The sequence below is a fragment of the Onychomys torridus genome, chromosome 14 (assembly GCF_903995425.1).
Source record: "Onychomys torridus chromosome 14, mOncTor1.1, whole genome shotgun sequence".
Taxonomy (NCBI): Eukaryota; Metazoa; Chordata; class Mammalia; order Rodentia; family Cricetidae; genus Onychomys; species Onychomys torridus.
In genome coordinates, this window is record NC_050456.1 from 66,083,242 (window position 1) to 66,107,050 (window position 23,809).

Below are 23,809 nucleotides of genomic sequence, written 5' to 3' on the forward strand. Positions count from 1 at the left end.
TGTGGAAGAAGAGAACCAACTCCCCCAAGTTGTCCTCTGACTTCCTCACACACATGCCATGGCATGTGCACTCTCCCCAAATCAATGAATACGTGTAAAAATAATAAAATACTAGTTATTGCACAGTATTATTTATGAATAGCATTTAATGTAATATTTTATTTGTATTGCTACTATAAAGAAATACCACTAATTTCTTTATGTTCATTTTAAACTCATTATAGAGCCTCTTTCAGTTTTAATAATTTTTCAATTTATTAACTCAATACCCAAGGTATACCATTGTTATAGCTGAAGTTACTGCTGTTTTTCTTACTTATTTCTAACAATTAAACCTTTGCTTAATTTTGTTTCACTGGATTCACTAAGCTTTTACCTACACATTTAGACAATAATAGCTAAGGCAAGGCTATCAAGAATCCCAATGTCAAGATGCTAAAAAGACATCAAAATCTTACCTTATAATAAATACAAAAAATTAATGAGATGGGTTGGGGTATGACTCGGTGGTAGAGTATGCATTCAGCATGCACGACACCCTGGCCTAAATGCCTAGTACCATTTTTAAAAAGAAGTACTGAGAACAGTTTTACTTAGGAGGCCATCAGGACAGCATCCACACTTCAGGCTACTATGTAAGCAACCTGAAAGCCAACATAAATACTAAGATGAAACTAGATGCTTTACCAAACAGAAGCCCGCGATGGACTCTAATCAGAGAATCTGACCATCACAAACTGCCAATAACGTCAAGCTAAGGTTTAACAATTCTAACAAATGGATCTCTCTCTTTGCACTGAGCTGATGAGCTTGCTGCCTATACTGAGGAACATCTTCCTAGATCTCTTCTGATTTTGAGTGCGGTCCACTGCACGAATACTTTAGTGCTCAAATAAGTCGATTCAGTTTATTTAATCTAAAATTTCCTCTCTTTTAAGGCATTTTCATTTACTCTTTGAGAATGCCATACAAGTATACAATGTATTTTGCTATTTATTCCCTCTCTAATTCTTCTCAGTTCCCCACCCCACACAATTTTTTTTTTATCTCCTTAGACATCATTTATGATTTCTAAATCTTTTTCTAAGAAAATTTAAAAGGGAATTCTTCTATATTCACATGTAAGAGTATTTGCAGTAATACCATCGAAAAATCTCATAAACAGGTGGAGTACCATGACTAGTAAGACATGTAATATATGACCCAAGGGGGAAAATCATGAGTGCAAGGCCAACCAGAGTTACATTACCTAGACACACCTCTCCCTCCCTCCCTTCCTCCTTCCCTTTTCACTCTCTCTTTCTCTCTTCCTCTCTTTCTTACACACACACCAGAAACCTTATGATGACTTTAGTATGTTTTTATTTCAAAGGCATATCATGTAATAAGCTATCATTAGTACTAACTATTAGTATTAACAAGCTATCATTTGTACACGTTTTGCCTTTTCCACAATCTCACTTACGGGATACTGACAATAAAGCACTAAATGAAGCATGAGCAGTGCTCTGTGTGTGCTCTTGGTGTCCTAACAAGAATGAATCAGAGAATTAAAGAAATATGTCTGCTTTAAGAAAGGAGGCAGAAGCAGAGCAGGGGCAAGTAGATTTCTATGAGTTTGAGGCGGCTCTGGTCTACACGGCAAGTTCCAAATCAGCAGACCACAGTGAGACTCAGCCTTTCAAAAAAGTTTATTTCTGAATTTTCACTAGCTTCTTTTCACTGATAAATATTTTCAGTAATACAATTTTAGTATATAGTCATGCTCTCCTGTAAACTATACTCCTAAGACATATTTAACCAAAGAGTTTCAGAAAACAAGTATCTTGTGTTTAATAATGCTCAAAAAAAACCCAAAATCAAACATGAAATGAATGTCTGGGTCAAGTAAATAACTAGTTTTTGTCCCACTGATTTCATAATTAGTAACAAAGTTTTACTTAAATATTGGTAATAATTCTGAATGAAAACATGTGTATTCATTTACTGACTATGTCTAGTCATTGAGCTAGTTTTCTCAGTCTCTATTAAGACATATTTCCATAACTCATTTTGCATTGTTTTCACCAGTGTCAATTCTGCTTCCCATATTCTGAATGGAACATGAACTGCAGAGGGAGAAAAGCACATATCAGTATTTAAAGTACCTGGACCAGAAGTGTTATTGGGCCACTTTTATCCACTTCTAATATTTCACCATTCTTTGTGCCAACTAAAATATGACCATGTCCTAATGATATGGCACGTATAGATGGGTTATCTTCCAAGAGCAGACCTGAAATGTTAAAGGGAAAAGTTGCTGTAGGTATAAAGTTGAAATAATTCCAGAATGTATGTTTTTCCACTGATGCTATTTGGGTGGTAAAAATCGCGTTATGAAGATTTTTTTTTTTTTACATTTTAGAAATTCTAATAATACACTGTATTTCCTTCCTTCAATTTGTTAATCTCAGAATAAGCATAACAATATAGAATTCCATTCTACCCGGATCCCACACTACTATTCTGATAACTACTTCTTTGCCTCATACATTAGCAAATCTTCTTCCTGTTTCCCTTAGGTTATGTGTAAAATCCTAACCAGGAACTCTAATTCAGAATAAGATCTATTACTTCATCCAGTATGTCCTAGGCAGGCCTCAGTGATGTACTGGCAAGCATGACAGGCCTAGCTCTTGCAAGAGATCTTGTGTGAGGAGTTTATTAGGAAGGGAGAATTTCAGAAGGCAACTAAACTTTCTGAAGAGGGAATTGAGAGTGAGGTCATCTAAAATAAGTCCTGTTTGAGATCTGAAGAGTGAGCACATGGTTCTGTCATTGAAGGGAAGAACAGACTCTAGAAGCAAGTAAAAGCTTGCAGAAAAGGCCTCAAGATCCGAGGAAGTGTGGCACAGTCCCTGAAAGAAATACATACATACATACATACATACATACACACACACACACACACACACACACACACACACACACACACACACACACAAGACAACGAAAGATCTGCAAGGCTAGAGAGGAGGCCAGCACAGGCCTTTCCTTCCACTGTGGGTTCTAGGGAATGAATTCAGGTTGTCAGCCTTGTGAGGTATGCTCAAAATGCAACCTGACAATAAGCTCCTGAATGCCGATAAGTGTGGTTTACCCCAATATCTGGTCCAGGTTTGTTTTTATAAACAAGAACTTTTAAGATTCGTGTTACAGATAAGTATGAAAGTTAAAGAGTGTCATAGTTAGTCCATCAACTGTGTCAGAGAAGGGAGGAGGAGGACTCTAGTATCATGTTTAGTGATTTCTATTTAATTCTGATGCTCATAAAGAAGGGAAATGTATTTCCTGTGTTACACATCAGTGAATGAGCATATTGACAAATGATTAGTCTTTTTCTGAGCAATAGACTAAATATGAAACCACCTTTCGATCCTGGGGCTAAATCAGCTCTTTTTATAGCATAGGTCTTCAGACATCTTTCAAAGGAATCATCCCAAAGGGCTACCACACCATCTTTTCCTCCAGTTACAAATCCCTATGGAAAAAAAAAGGGTTCCAGTTAGTAAAAACCAAACTACATCAAAAACAATGGCCTGCTTTGTATTGAAAAGCTATAGAGAAAAGATTGTAGACAAAAGTCACAGCTTCTGAATGACAGGGATTAAAATAAGCATCTATTATAGTTCCCAAACATCAACACAGAATCTATAAAGATATTCATAGTGGTAATAGGACAGGATCTAAAAGACCAGTTTCTACAGTGGGTGATGAGCTACACCTGCCACTTTCAGCCTCATCTACCCTTCCAAAGCCTCCTACTTTACCTTGGAGAAGGAGGAACAGCAATGGTACTGCACAGGATGTGATTATACAGAGAGCGTTTAACATCATGCTGACATACAGCAGGGGCTTACTATAGTAAGCTTTTATTTTTATTTTCCTTTCTTTCATAATAATAATTTGTGTGTGCCTGAGAGACAGCCTTCCTGAATAGGTCATAGCACAACTTTTGAGGATTGGTGCTCTTCTGCCACTGTGGGTTCCAGGGATTGAACTCAGGTTGTCAGGCTTGTGCAGTGAGCATTTTACATGCTGAGTCATCTCACCAGCCCTTCCTTTGCTTTTTTTTAAGCAACTCTTTTGGGTTTTATTTTTAGACAGGGTCTCGTGTAGTTCAGGCTACCTTGAAGTAGTTATTCATCCAAAGATGACCTTGAATAATTCTCCTTCATTCATCTTCTGCATGCTGGGGTTACAGGCATGTGCCATTATATGGCATTTAAAACATGGTTTTAAGCAACATGCCTGTTTCATATCATATTTATGGATTTGGAAAGAAAGAAAATCACAGACTATAGTTGGGTAGCCAAGCCAAGCAGAAAGCAGTGCTTCTTTCATGATAACTGTATTTAACTTAAAATTACCCTAGGTTACTTACTTTCTCCAATGCGTGCATACTGAACACTGGCCCATCATGGGCTTTAACTGTTTTGACAAGAAAGATATCTCTCCAGATGCACACATCTCCTGTGGATGTTCCAGAAAAGGCCATCTCTTCAGTCCATCCATACACTGCACACATCATTGTGTCATTCTTCCCCAGAGTGCCTATGTAGCCTTTTCTTCCAATTAATCCTCCCCCTAATTCATAAAATATAAATAAATGTGAACATGTTGCTTTCAAAATGTCCACAGTTATAAAGAAGTATAAACCTGGGATAAAATAGCATGAGAATATAGTTTAGCCTCATGCTTACGGTATTTCCTTCAACTAAGAATTTGCCTGAAACTATGCAAGTAAGGGGTAGGTAATACATAAAGAAAATAGGTAATCAATTTTATTGCTTAATGAACTCTGTCGATCTGGCCTCTGAAAAGACAGAAGGCTGAAAATGCAACATCAAACCTTAACATTTATCATTTATGATTCAGTTTCAAGGCTATTAGATGTGTAACAAAATTTAAGGAAAAATGTTACTCAATTTTTAAGGTATGTATTTACTTTCCTTTTTTTTTAATAGTTGAAGGGAATCTGTGACAAATTATTGTTTATATGTATGTGTATTTTGCCTGCATGTATACCTATGCACCACATTCATGCAGTGCCCATGAGGTCCAGAAGAGGGCATTGGATGCCCTACAGATGAGCAACCTTGTGGGTGTTAGGAATTAAACATGGGTCCTTTGGAAGACCCATGAGCCATCTCTCCAGCCGCTTAATATTTACTTTCTTTAAATCTCTTATTTTAAACAAATATGTAGGTGTGTGTGTGTGTGTGTGTGTGTGTGTGTGTGTGTGTGTGTGTATTCTCAAGTGTGTCTTAGTAGGCATTTTCAATTCCAAGTGACTTATATGACCAAATGAAAAGCTTGTTTAAATTTATGAGAATGAAACCCCAAATTCTATTTCACGTTATTATTACAAATACTATGATTTACTTAGTCTCTGGCACAGCATTCAATACAAATATGAAACACAAGTCACATTCAAATAGATCACAACTTGAAAGTCAGGTGAACTTGGGAAATGTCATTCTACAGTTTGTTGTTTTCTCATGTTTTACTTCTCACACCTAAGCATTTTCTCGGAAAGGTTTCAGTTCATTGAGACTTCAATGCCACACTGCTGACATAAATATACTATTCCATTTGAAAAAGAGGTGTTTTATAGTAAAATATGTTTATTACACATTTGTGATTTATAGTTACAAATGACTGAAGAAACAATATTTCTGTATTACTTTCTAGCATACAAGGCATTTTTATAAAAATTTTCAATTTTAGTTTAGACTATAAAACATCTCTTTAACAAAAGGGAGAAATCTGAATATCAGCTGATTAGTCCCACAGATTAAATCATCTTGGTTTAAAATGTACCAAAACAAGAACACCCCTTAGAAATTAAAGTCTTTCTTTTTGATGGTGGGAATCAAATCGGAGCCGGAGAAATGCCAGGAATGCATTCTGCCCCTGACCTATGAACCCCCCCACCCATTAGGTTATCTTGGATAATGTTAGGTTTCTGGAAAGATGTAAAATAACAGTGTTTCTGCATAGTCCTCTATCCAGTTTCCATAAATACAAACATCTGAACATCACTAACCCTTTGTCAAGACTAAGAAACCAAAATCATTTACACAGTGCTATTAATTGAACATTAGGCCTCATTCAGATTTCATCTTTTCTAAAAAGTTTCCTTTTCCATCCCAGGATCCATTGTAGGCAATGCTTTCTAGCATTTTTTAAAGAGTTAAAAGAAACATTTCCTTACAAAGGCAATGCTTTCTAGCACTTTAAAAGAGTTAAAAGAAACATTTCCTTACCTGCTCGACGCCAAAATTTCATGTGTTTAATCCCAGCTGTAATTAGTTTATCAGGCACATAGGGGTTCATCTTCACAACAAAAATCTTATCTTTACTGCCTCTGAAATAAACCAGAATGTTTTACCTCTGCATCCCAAGACAACTCACATCCTAGCTAGAGTCCTCCATCTACTAGATTGGTGTTTCCTGCTGGTCTCTGACATCCAGCTGTGAAATCATTCGTTTGTACATTTGTCACTATTTAAGTATATTAACCCTGTTCAGCAGATTCTCCAGCCAGTAGACACAGTGAAAACAGAACTTCATTTAGGTAGTACCCATGAGACCTGCTGTACTGTGCACAGGGAATGAATGCTGTGTATGACATGAATGAGTTAAAGAAACTTTGAAACGGCAATTTACTACAATTTAGCATACCCTTCCTTATTCCTTTATTACATTTATTTATTTTGGGGGAGGGGTAGTCATGCCATAGCATGTGTGTCAGAAGTGGGAGGACAGCTTGCAAGGACCATTTCATCCCTTCCACACAAGACCCTGGTGATGAAACTAAGGTTACGGTTGGTGTCTTTACTCACTGAGCCATCCATCTTACCAGCCCCTCAAAGTTCCTTGGAAGCTACTGTGTCCTTGGATATCATCTATATTCTCCACAAAAGCATTCATATTTTTAAGCACTTTAACATCTCACTTTAAAAGAGTAACAAACTTAAAATGTAGCCTCCAACACTGTTAACTACTCCCTTCAGAGCACTGTTAATATTTTAATAAAATGAACCTTGCTCAGTTTAGAAAACAGAAATAAAGAAAAATATTAGAAAAACCACATATAATTTCTTTTTTGATAAATGTACAACTTTTCAATTACATATATGAGCATTTAACCATGCTTCCCAGTTGGTATAGAATTTCTTTTAATAGAATTCACTCTTTGTGATGGTAAATGAAATAGTAATTTCCAATGTCCCATTAAGACACATTAAAAATGGGTTCACAGGGGTTAAACCTACAAAGAAATAATAAAATCATTTATCTTTTAGCTTGATTATATTTATTTAAAGGTAATAAAAGCTAATAATCATAAAAACTCACATATTATCCTGACTTCAAAAGAGTGAAGTACATGATAACATTAGTGTTTTACCAACATGGTAAGGGTTCTCCCTACCTTGCCACTGAAAGTTTCTCCCCTTTCTTCCAGTCCCACAGTACAATGGTGTGGCTGTCATCTATTCCAACTGAAGCCAGGCGTTTCCCATCAGCTGTGACAACCAAAAAGATGAGATTCTGAAGTCAAAACCATCTAATGTGTTTTCTAGAGGCACAGGTTCTCATTTGAATAGGCCCTCCATCCCAAGACTTGCATGCTGGATGCTTGGTCCCCAGTGTGATGGTGTAAGCTGGTAGATCAGTTAAGAGATGGGCCTGGCGTGAAGGGATTAAACTGCTGGGTGCTCTGCCTTAAGAAAGGTAGACTGCCCTCTCATGAAGAATTAGCTCTATTGTAATGGTTGTTACAATAAAAACAAGTTTGGCCCTTAATCTCCCTGTCTTCCTATCTCACCGTGTTATCTATTCCTTTTGCACTCCCACCATGATGCTGTCTGTTATGCTGTGACACAGCCAAAGAGACTCTTGCCACAAGGAGAACCAATGAAGCCACTTGCCTTGAATTTTCAGTTTCCATAACTGTGAGCTATCCAGGTCTCTGTTTTTATTATTACCCACCTCAAAGTGTTATAGCAAAAAAAATGACTAATATGCTATGGCACTACATTTACAACTTGAAAATGTTAGGCATGTATATATCCATGAAAAGAACTAGAACTTAGAAGAGAATGGGGGGGGGGGGTAATGGTTCTTTTAACTTGTGTGTGTGTGTGTGTAAGTCAAAGGACAACTATAAAAGTAGGTTCTCTCCATCCACTTTTATATGAGCTCTAGGGATTGACCTCAGATTGTCGGATTCATGCAGCAAGTGATTTTACTCACAGAGTCATCTTCCAAGCTCGGGTAATGGGTTTTTGAATCATTATCACACTTGAACAAAGTTACTTTATGTATTCATTAGGTTGAGAAGAAGGCTGAGTGGGGGTGGTAAATGTATAAAATGATGGGTATCCGAAACATCCTGTGAGGTGATTATTATATATGCCTGTATCAGAACATCATACTAGGGCCTAGAGGTATAGATCAATGATAGAGCACTTGTTTGGTGTATATAAAGTCTTGAGATCCATTGCTGGCACCACACACATTAATCACCCTACACCCCATCAATATGAATAATTTTTATAGGTCAATAAAAAACCCAAATCTGTATTAAGAAAATAAGAAAGGAAGAGAAAACAGATCTATTTCAATTAAATTCACTATTAAGAACTCTACTATGACATAAAAACGCAGTGACAATGAAAAATTCATAAAACGAAAAACATCTGGATTACAACACACTCACTAACGTGGCTGCTTTTAGTGAAGGCTGAGTTTCAGTCATCACTGTTACCAAACAACAAGTAATGACTATGTAAATACTGAAGCAAATGGCTCTTGGGACATACTGACAAAAGTGCATGTGTTCACAGGTTATAGGGGCTATAACCTGTAAGAGAACTTTTTCCACTCTGCCTCACTTTTGCAAACCTTAGCTAGTTGTTCAGTGCTACCACTCAAGTTTTTATTGTTGGCCCACTTAGCATGCTTTATATTTTCTTGTTTCTTGACTACTAGTACTCTTGAAAATATATGTTTATATATGTTTTCCACACAAATCTTATTTATGGATAACTGACTTTGGTTAAGGCAGCAAAAACATCAATTTTTCATAATATGCACTTCTTCAATAAAACATTTTTCTTCCAAGCCACACACCAGGTTTCATTGCAGGTACATCTATCTGTAGCTGCTAAACTGATAGCATGAACTAAAATTATAAGATGTACTGAAACTGCTACTTAATATAGACACCTAGAAAACATTCTCATTTCATTCACCCTAAACATTTTCAAAGTTTACTTTAAAGCGGTAAAAAATTAACATCAAAATTTGCCCAAAGGGAAGGTACATATTACAAGAGAAACCGTGACAGTTTTAGGTGTTTTGCACAAAGCCATTTTTATGCTGATATTAACATGGGCATTTAAAAAAGACTTTATAGCTATCGTCATTACACTGTAATTATAAACAAGCCAGAAAACCTAGTTCAACCCTTATGTTTGATTAGAACAGTATGCACACTTGATAAAAACTGTGAAGGCCATAGCTAAATAGCAAACTTAGGTAACACTGATTTAAATGCTATATTTTCGCTCTGTGTTTTGATCATTATTCCTGAGATAGAAGAGTCTTACCTGAGAAATCAACTGCACAGACGCCATATTGGTGGTAGCCCTTCAATATAGACAATGGTTTAACGGTTTCTGTGTCCCATACGTGAATTGAGGGATCTCTACCTACCTAATAAAGATATAATTATAAAAGCCATTGTAAACAATTCCTTTTATATCTGTTAAAAGGAAATAAAACACTTATATAGCCTTATTTGTTATGGAAATGTATTAAGTTAAAAAGAAGAAGAGAATAACCATGGTATTTTTTCTCATTAACGTTTCTTCAAACTCTCAGTGGGACTAAAGAGAGAAGAGTGAAGAGATAGTCAAGGAAATGATACAAATTTGTGGAAATGAAAATGTCATGGTATGATCCATTATTTTACTAACTAAAAACAATCTGAAAATGTTAATTAAGGGAACTGAGGTTGTGGCTCACAGATACAAGCGCATGTTTAGTATATATGCAGCCTCTGGTTCAATACCCTGGGCAAAACAAAAACAGATAATAAAGTAAGACCGTCACATTATCTCTAGGAATATTACAGAATTATATATGACTCCTTTTAGTCCTCCTACAATTCACAAGAATGATAATAAATGATTACTAAGTACCTATTGTTGGTAGGGTTACTGTGATAGGCACTTTGAGTATTATGACACTCAGATAACTTTTGTAAGCTCCTTAGAAAAATGGGCCATTAAGAAAAAATGGCACTATATAATTAATTGTGGGAGTCCTGCTCCCACTTTTCCCCCAAGGGTACTCTTGAACAGGAAATATTTAGATAGAAATATAGAGGAGAGAGATAGATAGAAACACAGGATAGCCTCAGGAGGGCCTGGGTCAAAACCCACCAGCCCCTTCTGTGTCTTCTAAAGGGCTATTTATAGAAATACCAAGGGGTAGAGCAAAAGACTTCACTGAAGCACAGCAAAGTGCAGACCCTTCCACATACCTGGTAACCACGTGCATGGTCAAGCCATCCCCTTATGCAACTCTGCTGGGTAAAGCAAGCTCAGATCTCACTAGGAAACCTCTGTGGGCTCCCCTGGGTCCCTCCTCATAATTTTGTAAAGAGCCCCTCAGGGCCCTCAGATAGACTGGGATCTGTCCTAGGTTGTCCTTCCTGATTATTTCTTCCATTACCCATCATGGAGAGGCTTTCCATCAAGCAGGAGTGGGTACAGAGTTTAACTCAGCTCTGACTCAGGTCCCTACTGAGTTTAAGACCATCCACAGCAATCTCCATTGCTGTCACACCTCCCAGTAAAGGAGTAGAGGATGATAAGGATGGATTATCCTTTTTGGAATGGGTCTAAGGTAATTACAGCCTTAGCTGTGCCAAGCCTTTTTAAATCAAAACCCTCAATGCAAATGCATAAGATAAACTGCTTCAAACTTAAAGATTCCTTTAGCTTTCACCAAAACATGGTTTATTAATATCAACATAATTCTAGTATGAACATTACATATTTACAACTAGAATGACTATTTACTATATGTATTTACACTTCTTACAAACCTACATCACTATACATATTTAGACTAACATTCTATAGGACTACTTTATAAACGTTAGCAAACATCTAGAGGAAATCACTTAATTGAACCATTATCACTATGCATATATACATTTTTTCCAAACTTACATTAAACATTTAGATTTATATTAAATTTCTTACAAACTTATATTCAAAAGCAAACTCTATATAACTTTTAAAAACATATATTCATAAGAAAACTCTATTTTACAAACTTTAGCACATATCTAGAAGAGATTTCTTAGAAAAACTATGTACCAAACTTATCTTAAAGAGGAAACTATGAGCAAACATCTAAAAAGAATCTCTTAAGAGGACTAACTTATACTAGAAAGAATCTCTTAACAGAACTAACTTACTTTCTTTCAACAAGATAGAAAGTACAAAAATCATAAACTACCATAGTAAAAATTATAAGTGAACTCAACACTGCTTTATTTCTAAGTTTGAAGTTCATGGTCAGCTTTGATATAAGACTCCTGTGGATAGCCAGCAAGCTCCACTTGGTGACTAAGGGTGCAATTTTTCTAAGGATACAATTTTCCTTCCTTTTAATTTTTAAATTTTTTTTTAAAGCTGCTTTTTTGAGTTTACCATGAACATGCATTTTTTAATGGTGTCAATGTTTCTCTCTTGAATCTTAAGTCCAACTCAATCCTGTAAGCTTTTTGCACACCTGAAGCAATTTCCCAGTGTAAGGACCGGCTTTCCCTTGTTTTCTAAAATATTTCAAAGTAGCTTGTTGGCAAATGGTATTAGTGTTTTAATTATCTCTTTAGAGGCAAGCTATTCTCCAGTTCCTAGTTCTCAAGAGGTAAGACTAAGCTTTCTAACACTGCTTGAAAAAGAAACTGTATTCTGGTAAGGCTCGTTAAGGAAGGGAATAGCTCAGTTGCCTTTAGCCTACTGGCTATGGGTGGGTTAAGACTTCTGTTGGTCTTTTCTGTGTCGAATACACAGATTGCAAGCCTAGTGCCACTTAGAGATCTTTGGCAACAGTTAACTCTGCAGCTCTCACATGATTGAGCCTGTATGATAATAAGTATTCAGAGACGGTAATGCCTGGGGCAGCGCTCACCAACCTAAGACAGAACGCCTGTGTGGCCTGGACAGGTGTCTCCATGATGGGTAAGGTGACCTGCTTACATCCCACACAACCTAAGTCAGAAGCTCATTTTTTAGTAAAAGGGGGGGAACTTATAGGGTCCTGGCCCCCGTTTCAGGTAACTGTTGCCTTGCTTGCAGACCTTGACCTCGATATCCTCCCTATGCTAACTCCCTGCAAGATTCCACCCTCCTGAATGCTTAAGGGAAGCTCCTTGTCTGTGTATCCAGCATATTGGGCATTAACAGCTTAGATGCAAGATTGTAAAACATCAGCAGTGAACTTCTGCCCTCCAGGGTTCTCCCATTGTGCTGTAAGCCTGTATTTAAGACCTCCTCCCTCCTTCAATAAACGGCATTCAGCATTAAAAAAAAAAAAGGAAAGAAAGAAATTGAAGACAGCGATGTTCTAAAAAAGGAGGTGGTGATGGTGTCATGGGCCTATGAGGATCTTATATATATAAAAAAAAACAACAACATAAAAACAAACAAACAAACAAAAACAAAAAGGAAAAAAAAAGAAACTGCATTCTGAGCTGAAAAAAGTGTTTCTGGGCAATACTGCCATTTTAGCTAAAAAAAAAATCTACATTTCCCAGACCACCTTCCTCTATAGTGTCATGTTATTACTACATTTACCAAGCTACTTTTTTGAACTGTATTTCCCATGATGCCCTTTGGGCTCAGTGAACTTCCATTTCTGATTACACAGTTTGTTTACATGCTTTTGTTTTTTGCAACGGAAGATTTTTTTTTTCTTCCCTAAGCTTGTATTAGGATGCTTGTGCCACTGTTTAACAGGTGTACCTCTCCAATTAGATCTTTCACTTGTTACTGTTCCCAGAGTGGGTCATGCCTGCCTGCATGCACTCATGACTGGCATTTTTGTGCCAGAAGCAAAACTCTTCAGAGCTTGCCCACTCCTCTGCCTAACCAGGTCAGTGAAAGAAAATGAAAGCTCTTGAAACAACAGTTTTTCAAAAAGATTTTCTCCCCAATAGATCTCTTTTATCCCTGTTTGTCTCCTCCCCCAAGATGCAGAGTCCCTGATGCCACTGCTGCAGCTCAGGATCCATGATCTTCTCCTGCAGCCTAGCTCAACCAAGTATCCTGCAACAGCTGAGCCTCCTCTGCACCTCTGCAAATGCTCTGGCCCTAGCTGCTTTTCTAACATTAGCTTGAAGGGGAGACAGGACTAGCAGAGAGGATTTGCCATATTCCAAGAGATTTTTTTTGTTTTTTCTAGAGCAATTACAGGTGATTTTCCCATACGGATACATGTTACTTCCAGGTGACTTAATTTTTTGCCCTTACAGAAAGAGAAAATCTGAGAAAGAAAGGTCTCAAAGGCTTTTTAGTTTTTCAGAGAGAGAGAAAGAGAGAGATTGCTAAGTTTTTCCCAAGAAAGCTTTCAATTTTTGAGAGAGAAAGACCACCAAGTTTTCCCAAGACTTCTGTTCTCTAAACTTTTGGCTTCATGGTCAAGTGAAAACTAATTCTGATGTACAGTGTTGTAATGGTGTTTGCCAGCAGAGAGCTTTGTTTCATCTACCTCTGTCTTAGGGCAAATTCCCCCCTGCTTCTCAGGGCTTGATTCTAAGCTGTCTCCAGGCCAAAAGTTTTCCATGGGAATCTTTTTCTGCTCATTTTTTCACATCTTTGATAGATTTTTCTTTGCCTTTTCCCCAAGCTTTTGCTCTCACAGTCCCATAGTTGGAAGTCAAGGACATAGTTCTGCTGTCTTGTTGCTTATCTTATCCTAAATTTTTTCTACAAGTGACTCTTCAAAGATTTGCTTTCTATTTTCATGCCTCATTATAACACTAAGGAAATTCTACCTTTTTGTTTGTTTGTTTGTTTGTTTTTTCAAGACAGAGTTTCTCCGTGTAGTTTTGGTGCCTGTCCTGGATCTTGCTCTGTAGACCAGGCTGGCCTTAAACCCACAGAGATCTGCCTGGCTCTGCCTCCTGAATGCTGGGATTAAAGGCGTCTGCCACCACTGTCCGGTGGAAATTCTACGCTTATTCAAAATTTTTTTCTCACACTACATTCCTATATTCTACCTTCCTTAATTTTTATAGATAGAAGTTAAGAGAGAGAGAAAGAAAGAAACCTAGATAGAGAAGTATATCTATGCTGCAGTCTCAATTTCCAACTTCGGCATTCTGCTGTCTCACTATCACCCCTGAGAATAAAATCCCTCACCTTCATTATACTACAAAACCAGGCATGCCCAACTGCTCCATGTGGGGATTTTTCCACTTTCACCAAGTACCTGGTCCCTGTTTAGGGCACCATCTGTGGGAGACCTGCTCCCATTTTTCACCCAGGGTACTCTTGAACAGTGAGAAGAAATATTTAGATAGAAATATAGAGAAGAGAGACAGATAGAAACACAGGATGGCCTCAGGAGGGCCTGGGTTAAAACTCACCAGCCCCTTCTGTCTCTTCTAAAGGGCTATGTATAGAAATGCCAAGGGGTAGAGCAAAAGACCTCCCTATATCATAGCCAAGGGCAGACCCTTCCAAACACCTGGTAACCACCAATCCATCCCCTTAAGCAGCCCTGCTAGGTAAAGCAAGCTCAGGTCTCACTAGGAAACCTCTGTGAGCTCCCACACTTAATGAGAATAAAACAACTTTCAGGAAAAGACTTCATAAAACAGATAACACAAAATAGAGCTATGACTTCAGAAAGTGCGTATCTTAGATGAAGAGAAGCAAGTAAGAATATTCTAGATTAGAATACTGGTATAATCAAAAATTCAGAAAAGATTAAAGCACTAAGCATGTATATGAAACCAAAATGAAAAATAGCACTATGGCATTGTTTTTCTACCATATACCGTTTTTATTGGTGCATATTATCTAAAATAATGGGGTCATGAGTTTTCACATGAATGTAATACACTTTTGAGCACACTCACCCTCCTATTCCTGGCTCTTGCTCCCCTTCCCCTGATTCCCTTGTTCTTCCCAGAAGGTAACCCTTTGATTTGCATGCCTTCTTTTCAAGTCTAGACTATGGGGACCTGTGAGATTGTTCAGTGCTACCACTAAGCCTGAGTTCAATCCCTGGACATCACATGGTAGAAGGAAATAACCAATTCCTGTGAGTTGTCTGACCTCCATGTGTACATGTACAAATTATACATGCATGTGCAGGTGTACACACACACACACACACACACACACACACACACACACACACACACACCACAAATGAATGTAAAAAATCTAGATTCAAAGGATTGGGGAGATGTTCCAGTGAGTAAGGACACTAGCTCTGTGAACATGAGAATCTACAGATATAATTTGAACCCCTAGTATCTTTGTACAAAGCTAGTACTGTTGTCTGTGGCTGTAACCTTAGTACTAAGGAGCAGAGATAGCAGATTTCAAGAGCTCACTGGCTGTCGCTTTGTCTTGTTGACTGTGTCCTTTGCTCTACAAAAGCTAAAAGAGACCATGATAAATGAAGACCCCATGGAAAAAGGAAGAAGCAAAGTTCTAGAGAGGTCTCCAGAAATCCACAAAGATACCTCCAAAATAGACTACTGGCAATGGTTGAGAGAAAGCCCAAACTGACCTACTCTGGTGATTGAATGGCCAAACACCCTAACTGTTGTGGTAGAACTCTCATCCAATGACTGATGGAAGCAGATGGAGAGATTCACTGCCAGGTGAAGCTCCAGGAGTCCAATAGGTGAGAAAGAGGAGGGATTATATGAGCAAGAATTGTTGAGACCATGGTTGAAAAAAGCACAGGGGCAAATAGCCAAACTAGTGGAAACACATGAACTATGAACTAATAGCTAAGGAGCCCCCAACTGCATCAGGCCCTCTGGATAAGTGAGACAGTTGATTAGCTTGAACTGTTTGGGAGGCCCCCAGTTCTTCTTTCTTCACCTTAGAAGCTTTCTGGAGTACCAATTCAATAATGTTTGCTTTATAATTGTCATTTGTTTACCCTTCTAGTCAGGTTTACTCTTTCTGGAACTTGCACGCTTGTGTTTATCTTTCTTGTGTTCTCTGTGTTCTTTAGTTGAGCTTTTAGCTCTTTGGATTCCTGATGCTCTTCCTTCCTTCCTTTTTTTTTTTCACCTTTTTTACTTATTATATTTGTGTTTTAATTATTCCTTCCTTTCTTTGTTGCCCTATCTCTTCTTATTCGTGGAAGAAACTTCAAATACACCTTCTTACCCACCCATCCACTGCCACTCTTCCCATCCCATTCATCTTGAACTTGGTGCTATAATTCGGATCTGAAGGGCCCTCAAATATATATGTGAGATTTGATCTCTAGCCATGGCTGCTATCAGGAGTGACAGAACCTTTAAGACATAGAGCCTAGTGGGAGGAAGCTCAGTCATTTGGAGTATCACCTCAAAGGGGACACTTAGATTATGGCACATTCCTATTTGTCTACTTCACAGCCAGCAGAGCAGAGCAGTTCCCCACCATGTGTCCCCTGCTGTGATGTGCCACTTCCCTTGGGCCCAAAGGCAACAAAGTCACAAAACTACTGAAACTCCTGAAGCTGAGGAGCAAGATAAATCTGTCCTCTGAATGAAATGTCTGAAGTAAAGAACTTTGCCATAGCAATAGACATGAGACTAACTCACTTGATTTATGATGCTCACTTATGAACAATCTACGATTCTCAATTATTGCTCTAGAACTATGTAATTAACTATAAAGATATATATACATATAAATATATACACATTATCATTTTATATAAAAAAGCAACTCCTAAAAAAAATAGAAATCAATTATACTTAATTTTGAGACTTTTTAATATATAGGTATAACAAAATAGCACTAAATCAGCCAATGCCTCATTAAGTTATTCATCTAAACATTATTAGTGATTTTTAAGTTTTACCTGGCCTCTATAAGTTTTGTTACTTCTGATAGTTTTATAACATGACTTTTGCCTAATCCTCCAGTTTTAAGGGGACTTACCTGGCCTGTGGCCACATAGTCCTTCAAAGGATGAATAGCCAGACACAGAATATCGTCATCATGACCCAGGTAAAAACGCTGTGTGTTCTGTTGTCTGTTATATATGACACCCACTGCTGCCACATGGTATACAATTTCACCAATTTGAGTGTAGAAAAGATTACTTCGACAGTCATAACCTCTGTAACTAATGCAGAAAATAAATCATACACAATGCATTTTAATCTCTGATCTGATCAATATATGACATTCAGAGAATTAGGTATCATCCAGATCATTTAATTTCCGGTCTTAAGGAAACTGAATAGTTAAAGGAAAATGCCAGTTTCTTAGAATCTATATGAGCCTCTCTGGTTACAAACAGATAAATCTAGGCTAAGGTATTAATAAAAGAAATCAGGTACAGAAATTTCTGTATTCTAGTATTTTCAAAAACACTATTAAATTTGTATTCTACAAAGTAAAACCACTTCCTTTCATACACAATAGGGTAAGGAATGAATACATACTTGTATTCAAATATTTCTAAAAGTAATTATTATTTATAGGGAAAGGAAATGACACCTGGGGTGGGGGCAGGGGGAGAAGTGGGAGGAAGGTTTCAAGCAGTACTTTGTTATGCACATTGTTGAGCCATGACAAGGTAATAAAAGTTCCAACAGTAACTTTAAGCAATAAATTACAATATTATATTTAAATAGGTTAATTAAAATGGTTAATACTATCCCATCAATAACAATCTTAATTTGTGCTTCAAAGAAGTCAACTTTACACAACACAGCCAAACAAAAATATTACCTATTTGAACACTGGAAGGGAAATACTTATTGTAAGGATTTATTTTATTTACGTGTATATGTGTGTATCTGTCACATGTGTGCAGGTGCCCTTGAGGGCCATAGGTACTGGGAACAGAATTCAGGTCCATGGAAGAGTAGCAAACCTTCCTAACCACTGAGCCATCTCTCTATGCCTGGAAATACTTTTCATAAATAAATTCTTTTCAAATTCTTAGAAAGTATTACCAGTCTGGTGAGAAATTCATGCTTACTGAGGGGAGGAGATTGTTCCTATGGAGCTGAAATGTGAGACCTGTACAGTATGCGCTCTAAGGGATGCCAGAAACTAAGAACAATTAGCTAAACATTAAATCCTAAATACGCAGGCAAAAAGGAATTCAGAAAATTCCAATTTAGTCATATTGGAGGAGAGATAATTACCTCTTACATTTTTAAAGGTATCATGTCCAGTTCTATGAATGTAGTATTAAACTTTCAAAAGATAGTCTTTTAGAAATTTAACCAAGACTTTCATAGTGGCTCAATGTTGTCCATCATCACTGGCATTGCTTACTTATTCCTCATTGCAACATTTTTAGTCAGGCACCAATTTGAAGATAGGGAAAGAGAGGCAAAGCGAGGCAGGGTGACTTGCCAAGCTTTTAAGTGCAAACTCAAATTCAAACACACAAATGAAAAATAGTATTTTATACCCATGAATGAAGTGTAATCGAATACTATTTCCTGGAGCACGCTCTCTTCGTTTAGAAGTAGCACTTTTCTGTTTTTCTTTGCATTGTTCTTTAAGCTGAGGTAGATCTTCTTTGTAAACCTTAAAAATGTATGTAAATAGAAATGCAATTAGGGTAGGTATTAACAAATACACTCATATACTCAATATAACTTTCAGATGCTGGTAAGAGAACACTTTGTAAAATTTAGTATTCCAAGTACTTTTATACTTTTATACACTGTGGTGTTCTACAGTGACAAAATTCTACAGGCAAACAGAATACAGACTTACTTAGCACATCAAGCATTTAATACAAAAGAACATTTTATGCAAGTGTGCTAGGATGTTCAAAGGGGGAAAGCTGAAAGAACCATCCATTACTGGAGAAATTAAAGCCATAAATATTCACAATAGATAAAAGCTGCAGAAGTCAAGAAGAGAGCCTGGACTTTTGGGGGACAGCATCACAGGCTAACAGGGCATTACCTGCCGGTGGTAAGTAAGCTGTGTCTCCTGCTCAATCTCAGAATCTAGTTCCGGAACATCAGATAGATCCGAATCTGATTCGTCGCTGTTGGACTCAGCCAGACTTTCTGTAAGTTTTTAAAAAACAAAACACCATTTGCTTAAAGATTTATTTTCCAAACAACAATGTAAAATCAATAACTAAGAGGTGACTCTATCAGCTTGACAAGGAAACAAGCCATAAAACAATGAAATGAAATTATCTATTCAAGTCACATGGATGTCAGTAAACTGTACTACAGATTATCTTCCTGGCTGCTCACTGCAAACTCAATAGCTCCTTTACATTCCTCCACTGACTCCACAATGATGGCTACACCAAATTTTATATACATACATATATATATATATATCCTATAATCAGCATTAAAAATGCTACACACAACAGATGAATTGACATTTTTAAAAAGTATATATAAAACCCAAGAACCCATATCTCTGAGATGAAAGATTATTTGTTGGCTTTGCTAGCAAAACTATTACTTCACTTATTTAACAAATTAAATCTCAACCCAAATACTTCACAAGGCATACCTGACTTTAAAGATATAACCTTATTTTAGCAGGAAATTTCTGCTATTAATAAGCTTTAATGGTAAAACCATTACTATGGAACTATTAATGCAAAAGCTGTTTAAGCTTACCTTGGGGTGCTATATGAAGAGCATCTTTTAATTTTCTTTCAGGTATAAATTTCCACTGAAACACAGAGTGATCAGCTCCACCAATAGAAATAACCCACTGATAATCATGTGACCATCTGACATTAGTTACGTGAGCTGAATGGCCAATATATTTTCTAAACTTGGCCCCTATAACAAAAATATATCTTTAAATTGATAGATGCCAAAACACAAAAAAATACCACCTTAAACAACAACTACTCTATCCAAACTATTACAACATCACACCATTATTTTAAGTATGACCAGATGGGAAAATGATTTCAAATGATTAGCTAAGTGAAGAAATGAATGAACTGAGGGGTGCAAATATTTCTTTTACTGATTTTACAGTATGTTTTGGTAGGAACCACAAAAACTGCACAGTCTAAATTCCTACTGCTGAAGACACGATGCACTTTGGGACACAGGACTTGGAGGAACAGAGCTGGATCTGACCCAAAAGCCAACTCCCTGATGACTAGCTTCCACAGTAGCAGGGGGTGCTACCCACGCTGCCAAGGGAGGCAAGCTCAACAGTCCTACTGGCTGTGACACCTGTGAACTATACAAATGGTCATCCCAGTAAGATATCCCTAACGGTGCAAGAGTGACACACACCTTGGCTGTAACCAACAGCTTTATAGTGGGACTTACGGCCTGCTCAGCGGGAGAGTAATCATGTCTGGTCCTGAAAACCTGGCCAACAACCTGTGGCTTCTGAGGTCAAATTAGTGGTAAGGTGTGTCCCAGAGCTCAGAGTTCAGGTCATACAGGTTCAGAGAACCTGCTACTGCCACCTCCCTAAACTAGCATAATTCCTAATCAAAGTCTAATTCCTTAGCCTTATACCCACAGGTAAGTAACTGTAGCTTCCAATCCTCATCAAAGAAGCTTCTTTTTTCAGCAAAGATTATTACAGAACATCACAGCTGGTCAAAATGCAGAGGACTTGATGGTGGGGAGCCCAGTCCCAACTGATACATCTACAACACAATCCTTCACCTAAGACTTGGGGGCTGTTGTAGAAAAACTGTAAGAACCCTGGAGGACCTCTGCAAGACTGAGACTTCTAGATAAGACAGGGAAGCTGCACACACGAAATCTCAACAACAGGGCTACTGAAACAAGACCTGAACAATGACAACACCAGCTGACATGCCAAAGTAAATGGGGGAATCAAAGGTGGTCCCACCCCTAGAAGAAGAGTTATAGGCAATTATAAACTACTGAGGGAGGGAGAATTAGTCTTCCTTAGAGATGAGCACCCTAAATTTTATCCAATCCCAAAAAACCCATACAAACAAGCAACACTGAACAGTGCTTTTGCATTTACATATTTATTTGCAGATACGTGTGTAGTTGTGTGTGTATATATATAATTTAAAAGGCAAAGAATTTGAAAGGGGAGGCATGGGAGAAAATGGAAGGGAAATTATGTAAATATATTTTAATTAAATAAAAAAAATGAAGAATCTAGAAAAACAAACCATGAGGTGGTAGATGTGCTGGTCAACATCTGGCTACTAGGGAGGCTAAGCTTGGAAAAGCACAAGTTCAAGGCCTGCCTGAGCAACTTTGTGAGACATTATCTCAAAACACATTGTTTTAAAAGGGGCTGGGTATACAGTTCAGTGGTACAATGTTTGCCTAACGTGTGTCAGTCCCTGGCTTTGATCCCCCTAAGCATGAAATAAATATAAAGCAAAACATATGAACAAAACAACATATTCTGTCTAATAAAAATCTATTATCTACAAACAAAACAAAGTAAGTGTAAGAACAAAACCTGTAAGGCATAATGAGAAAAGCTCATTCTGATAAAAGCTTGGAAATCAGTTTTTAATATTAAAATAGATTGTTTCAACCTGAGGTCTTTTTTTAAAGTGAAATTCATACAAGTAGTCTATTTACCCCATCCACAGTACCCCCAACCCAACCAGCCAGAAAGTCCTCTAAAAGCTTAAGACTCCAAGAAAATATAAACAAAAGAATCCAGCAACATATTAAAAAGTATTAGACAGCAAAACCTTGTTCCAGGAATGTAAGGTTGGTGCAACATAAAAAAGGCAGTCAATGTAATATACAAATTGATACAATCGAGATCAAATATACCCAGTTGTCCCAGTATTTTTTTATATCTAATTTTAACTCCAGATATTTTGTTGAATACCCTTCAGTTTGAATTTGTCTATTGTTTCTTCATGATGAAAGAGGTGGTTTTGTCTTACGCAATATTTATCTCATCATTTAAAATTTTGTATTTATTGGATTTGTGCTTGTAAGTATGTGCACACACACAAGCACACACCACAGAGCACCTAAGGAGGTGACAACTCTCCTGCCATCTTGAGGGATGCAGAGATTGAACTCAATCAGGTCTGTGCACAACAACCCTCTGCCTTATGAGCCATCTTCCCAGCCCAACTACTGTATCAGAGTACACAGCACGTTCTATTGTTAAAAATGTTAAATTATATCATTTGGTTAAATTTACACACAAGCCAGGCAGTGGTGGCACACGCCTTTAATTCCAGCACTTGGGAGGCAGAGGAAGGTGGATCTCTGTGAGTTCGAGGCCAGCCTGGTCTCCAAAGCGAGTTCCAGGAAAGTTGCAAAGCTACACAGAGAAACCCTGTCCCCCCCCCCAAAAAAAAGATTTACACACAATGTCTCCTATTTTAAAGGAATTGTTATTTTCTTAAATTTGTGGTAGCAACTATTTCTGAAATTCTATGTTTATTATATAGTCTATATCCTGATGTTATGATGTGACAACATATACATATCTTTGTTAAAATACACTAGATATAATAATGCTTAGCTTCATATTGATTTTATTTTAAAATTTTTTATAGGATCTGTATGTTGGGATGTCAAAAATTCCATAAATGAAAATCAAGAGAAAAGTTTTCATCATGGTCATGAATTTAGAGATAACTTGTTTTTTTTTTGTTGTTTTGTTTTGTTTTATCTCGTTATTTTAAGACAAGCTCTCACTATGTAGCCTAAGCTGGCCTTGAATTTATGATTTTCCTGCCTCAATCTCCTGAGTGTTGGGGCTATATGCATATACTATCACCATATCTGACAGGCAGCCATCGTCGTCATCAAGGCATAAAATAGTGATGAAAATTCATCTAAGATTACATAGTATTTCTCCTTAAGAGTAACACTGTTATTCTAAGAAAAAATTTTTTTCAGTGTTAGGGATCAAATCCAAGGCCTTGTGCATGCTAGCTAAATACTTCACCACTGAGCCACATCCACAAACATTAAAAATACTTTTTAAAATTATTTTTCCGCCGGGCGGTGGTGGCGCATGCCTTTAATCTCAGCACTCAGGAGGCAGAGGCAGGCGGATCTCTGTGAGTTCAAGGCCAGCCTGGTCTCCAAAGCGAGTTCCAGGAAAGGCACAAAGTCACACAGAGAAACCCTGTCTCAAAAAACCAAAAAAAAAAAAAAAAAAAAATTTTCCTAAAAATAATGTTATATGTAACAGTAAGACCTGAAATGTAACATGCCAGATTTATAATTTCTTCACAGAAAGATTTGGCCTTATACCTTTTGTCTGGGATATATTACATGCCAGTGAAGACAACATTGGCCTCTAATTCTTTTTTTTTCTGACCACAATTTTCCTTCCCTCCACTCTTCCTCCTAGTCCCTCTCCCCCAGATCCCCTCTCCCCCAGATCAACTCCTCTGTTTCTCTCTCTCTCTCTTTCTCTCTCTCTCTCTCTCTCTCTCTCTCTCTCTCTCTCTCTCTCTCTCTCTCTCACACACACACACACACACACACACACACACACACAGCAGGCAGGCATTCCAGGGATATCCACTGAACATGGCTTAA

At 37.5% G+C, this 23,809-nt stretch overlaps 1 protein-coding gene across 6 annotated transcripts in view; it reads right to left on the reverse strand.

The window, feature by feature from the left end:
• Positions 1 to 23,809, reverse strand: part of Eml5 (EMAP like 5) — a 115,653-nt gene that overhangs the window by 44,177 nt on the left and 47,667 nt on the right. For all 6 annotated transcript variants that reach the window (XM_036205766.1, XM_036205764.1, XM_036205763.1 and 3 more), the window contains exons 11-20: positions 19,937 to 20,104; positions 19,254 to 19,360; positions 18,748 to 18,866; positions 17,256 to 17,442; positions 9,660 to 9,765; positions 7,478 to 7,571; positions 6,309 to 6,409; positions 4,424 to 4,626; positions 3,409 to 3,520; positions 2,148 to 2,275 (exon numbers count right to left, since the gene is read on the reverse strand). In XM_036205766.1, coding sequence (XP_036061659.1) covers positions 2,148 to 2,275; positions 3,409 to 3,520; positions 4,424 to 4,626; positions 6,309 to 6,409; positions 7,478 to 7,571; positions 9,660 to 9,765; positions 17,256 to 17,442; positions 18,748 to 18,866; positions 19,254 to 19,360; positions 19,937 to 20,104 — 1,325 coding nt within the window. The remainder of the gene's footprint in view (positions 1 to 2,147; positions 2,276 to 3,408; positions 3,521 to 4,423; positions 4,627 to 6,308; positions 6,410 to 7,477; positions 7,572 to 9,659; positions 9,766 to 17,255; positions 17,443 to 18,747; positions 18,867 to 19,253; positions 19,361 to 19,936; positions 20,105 to 23,809) is intronic.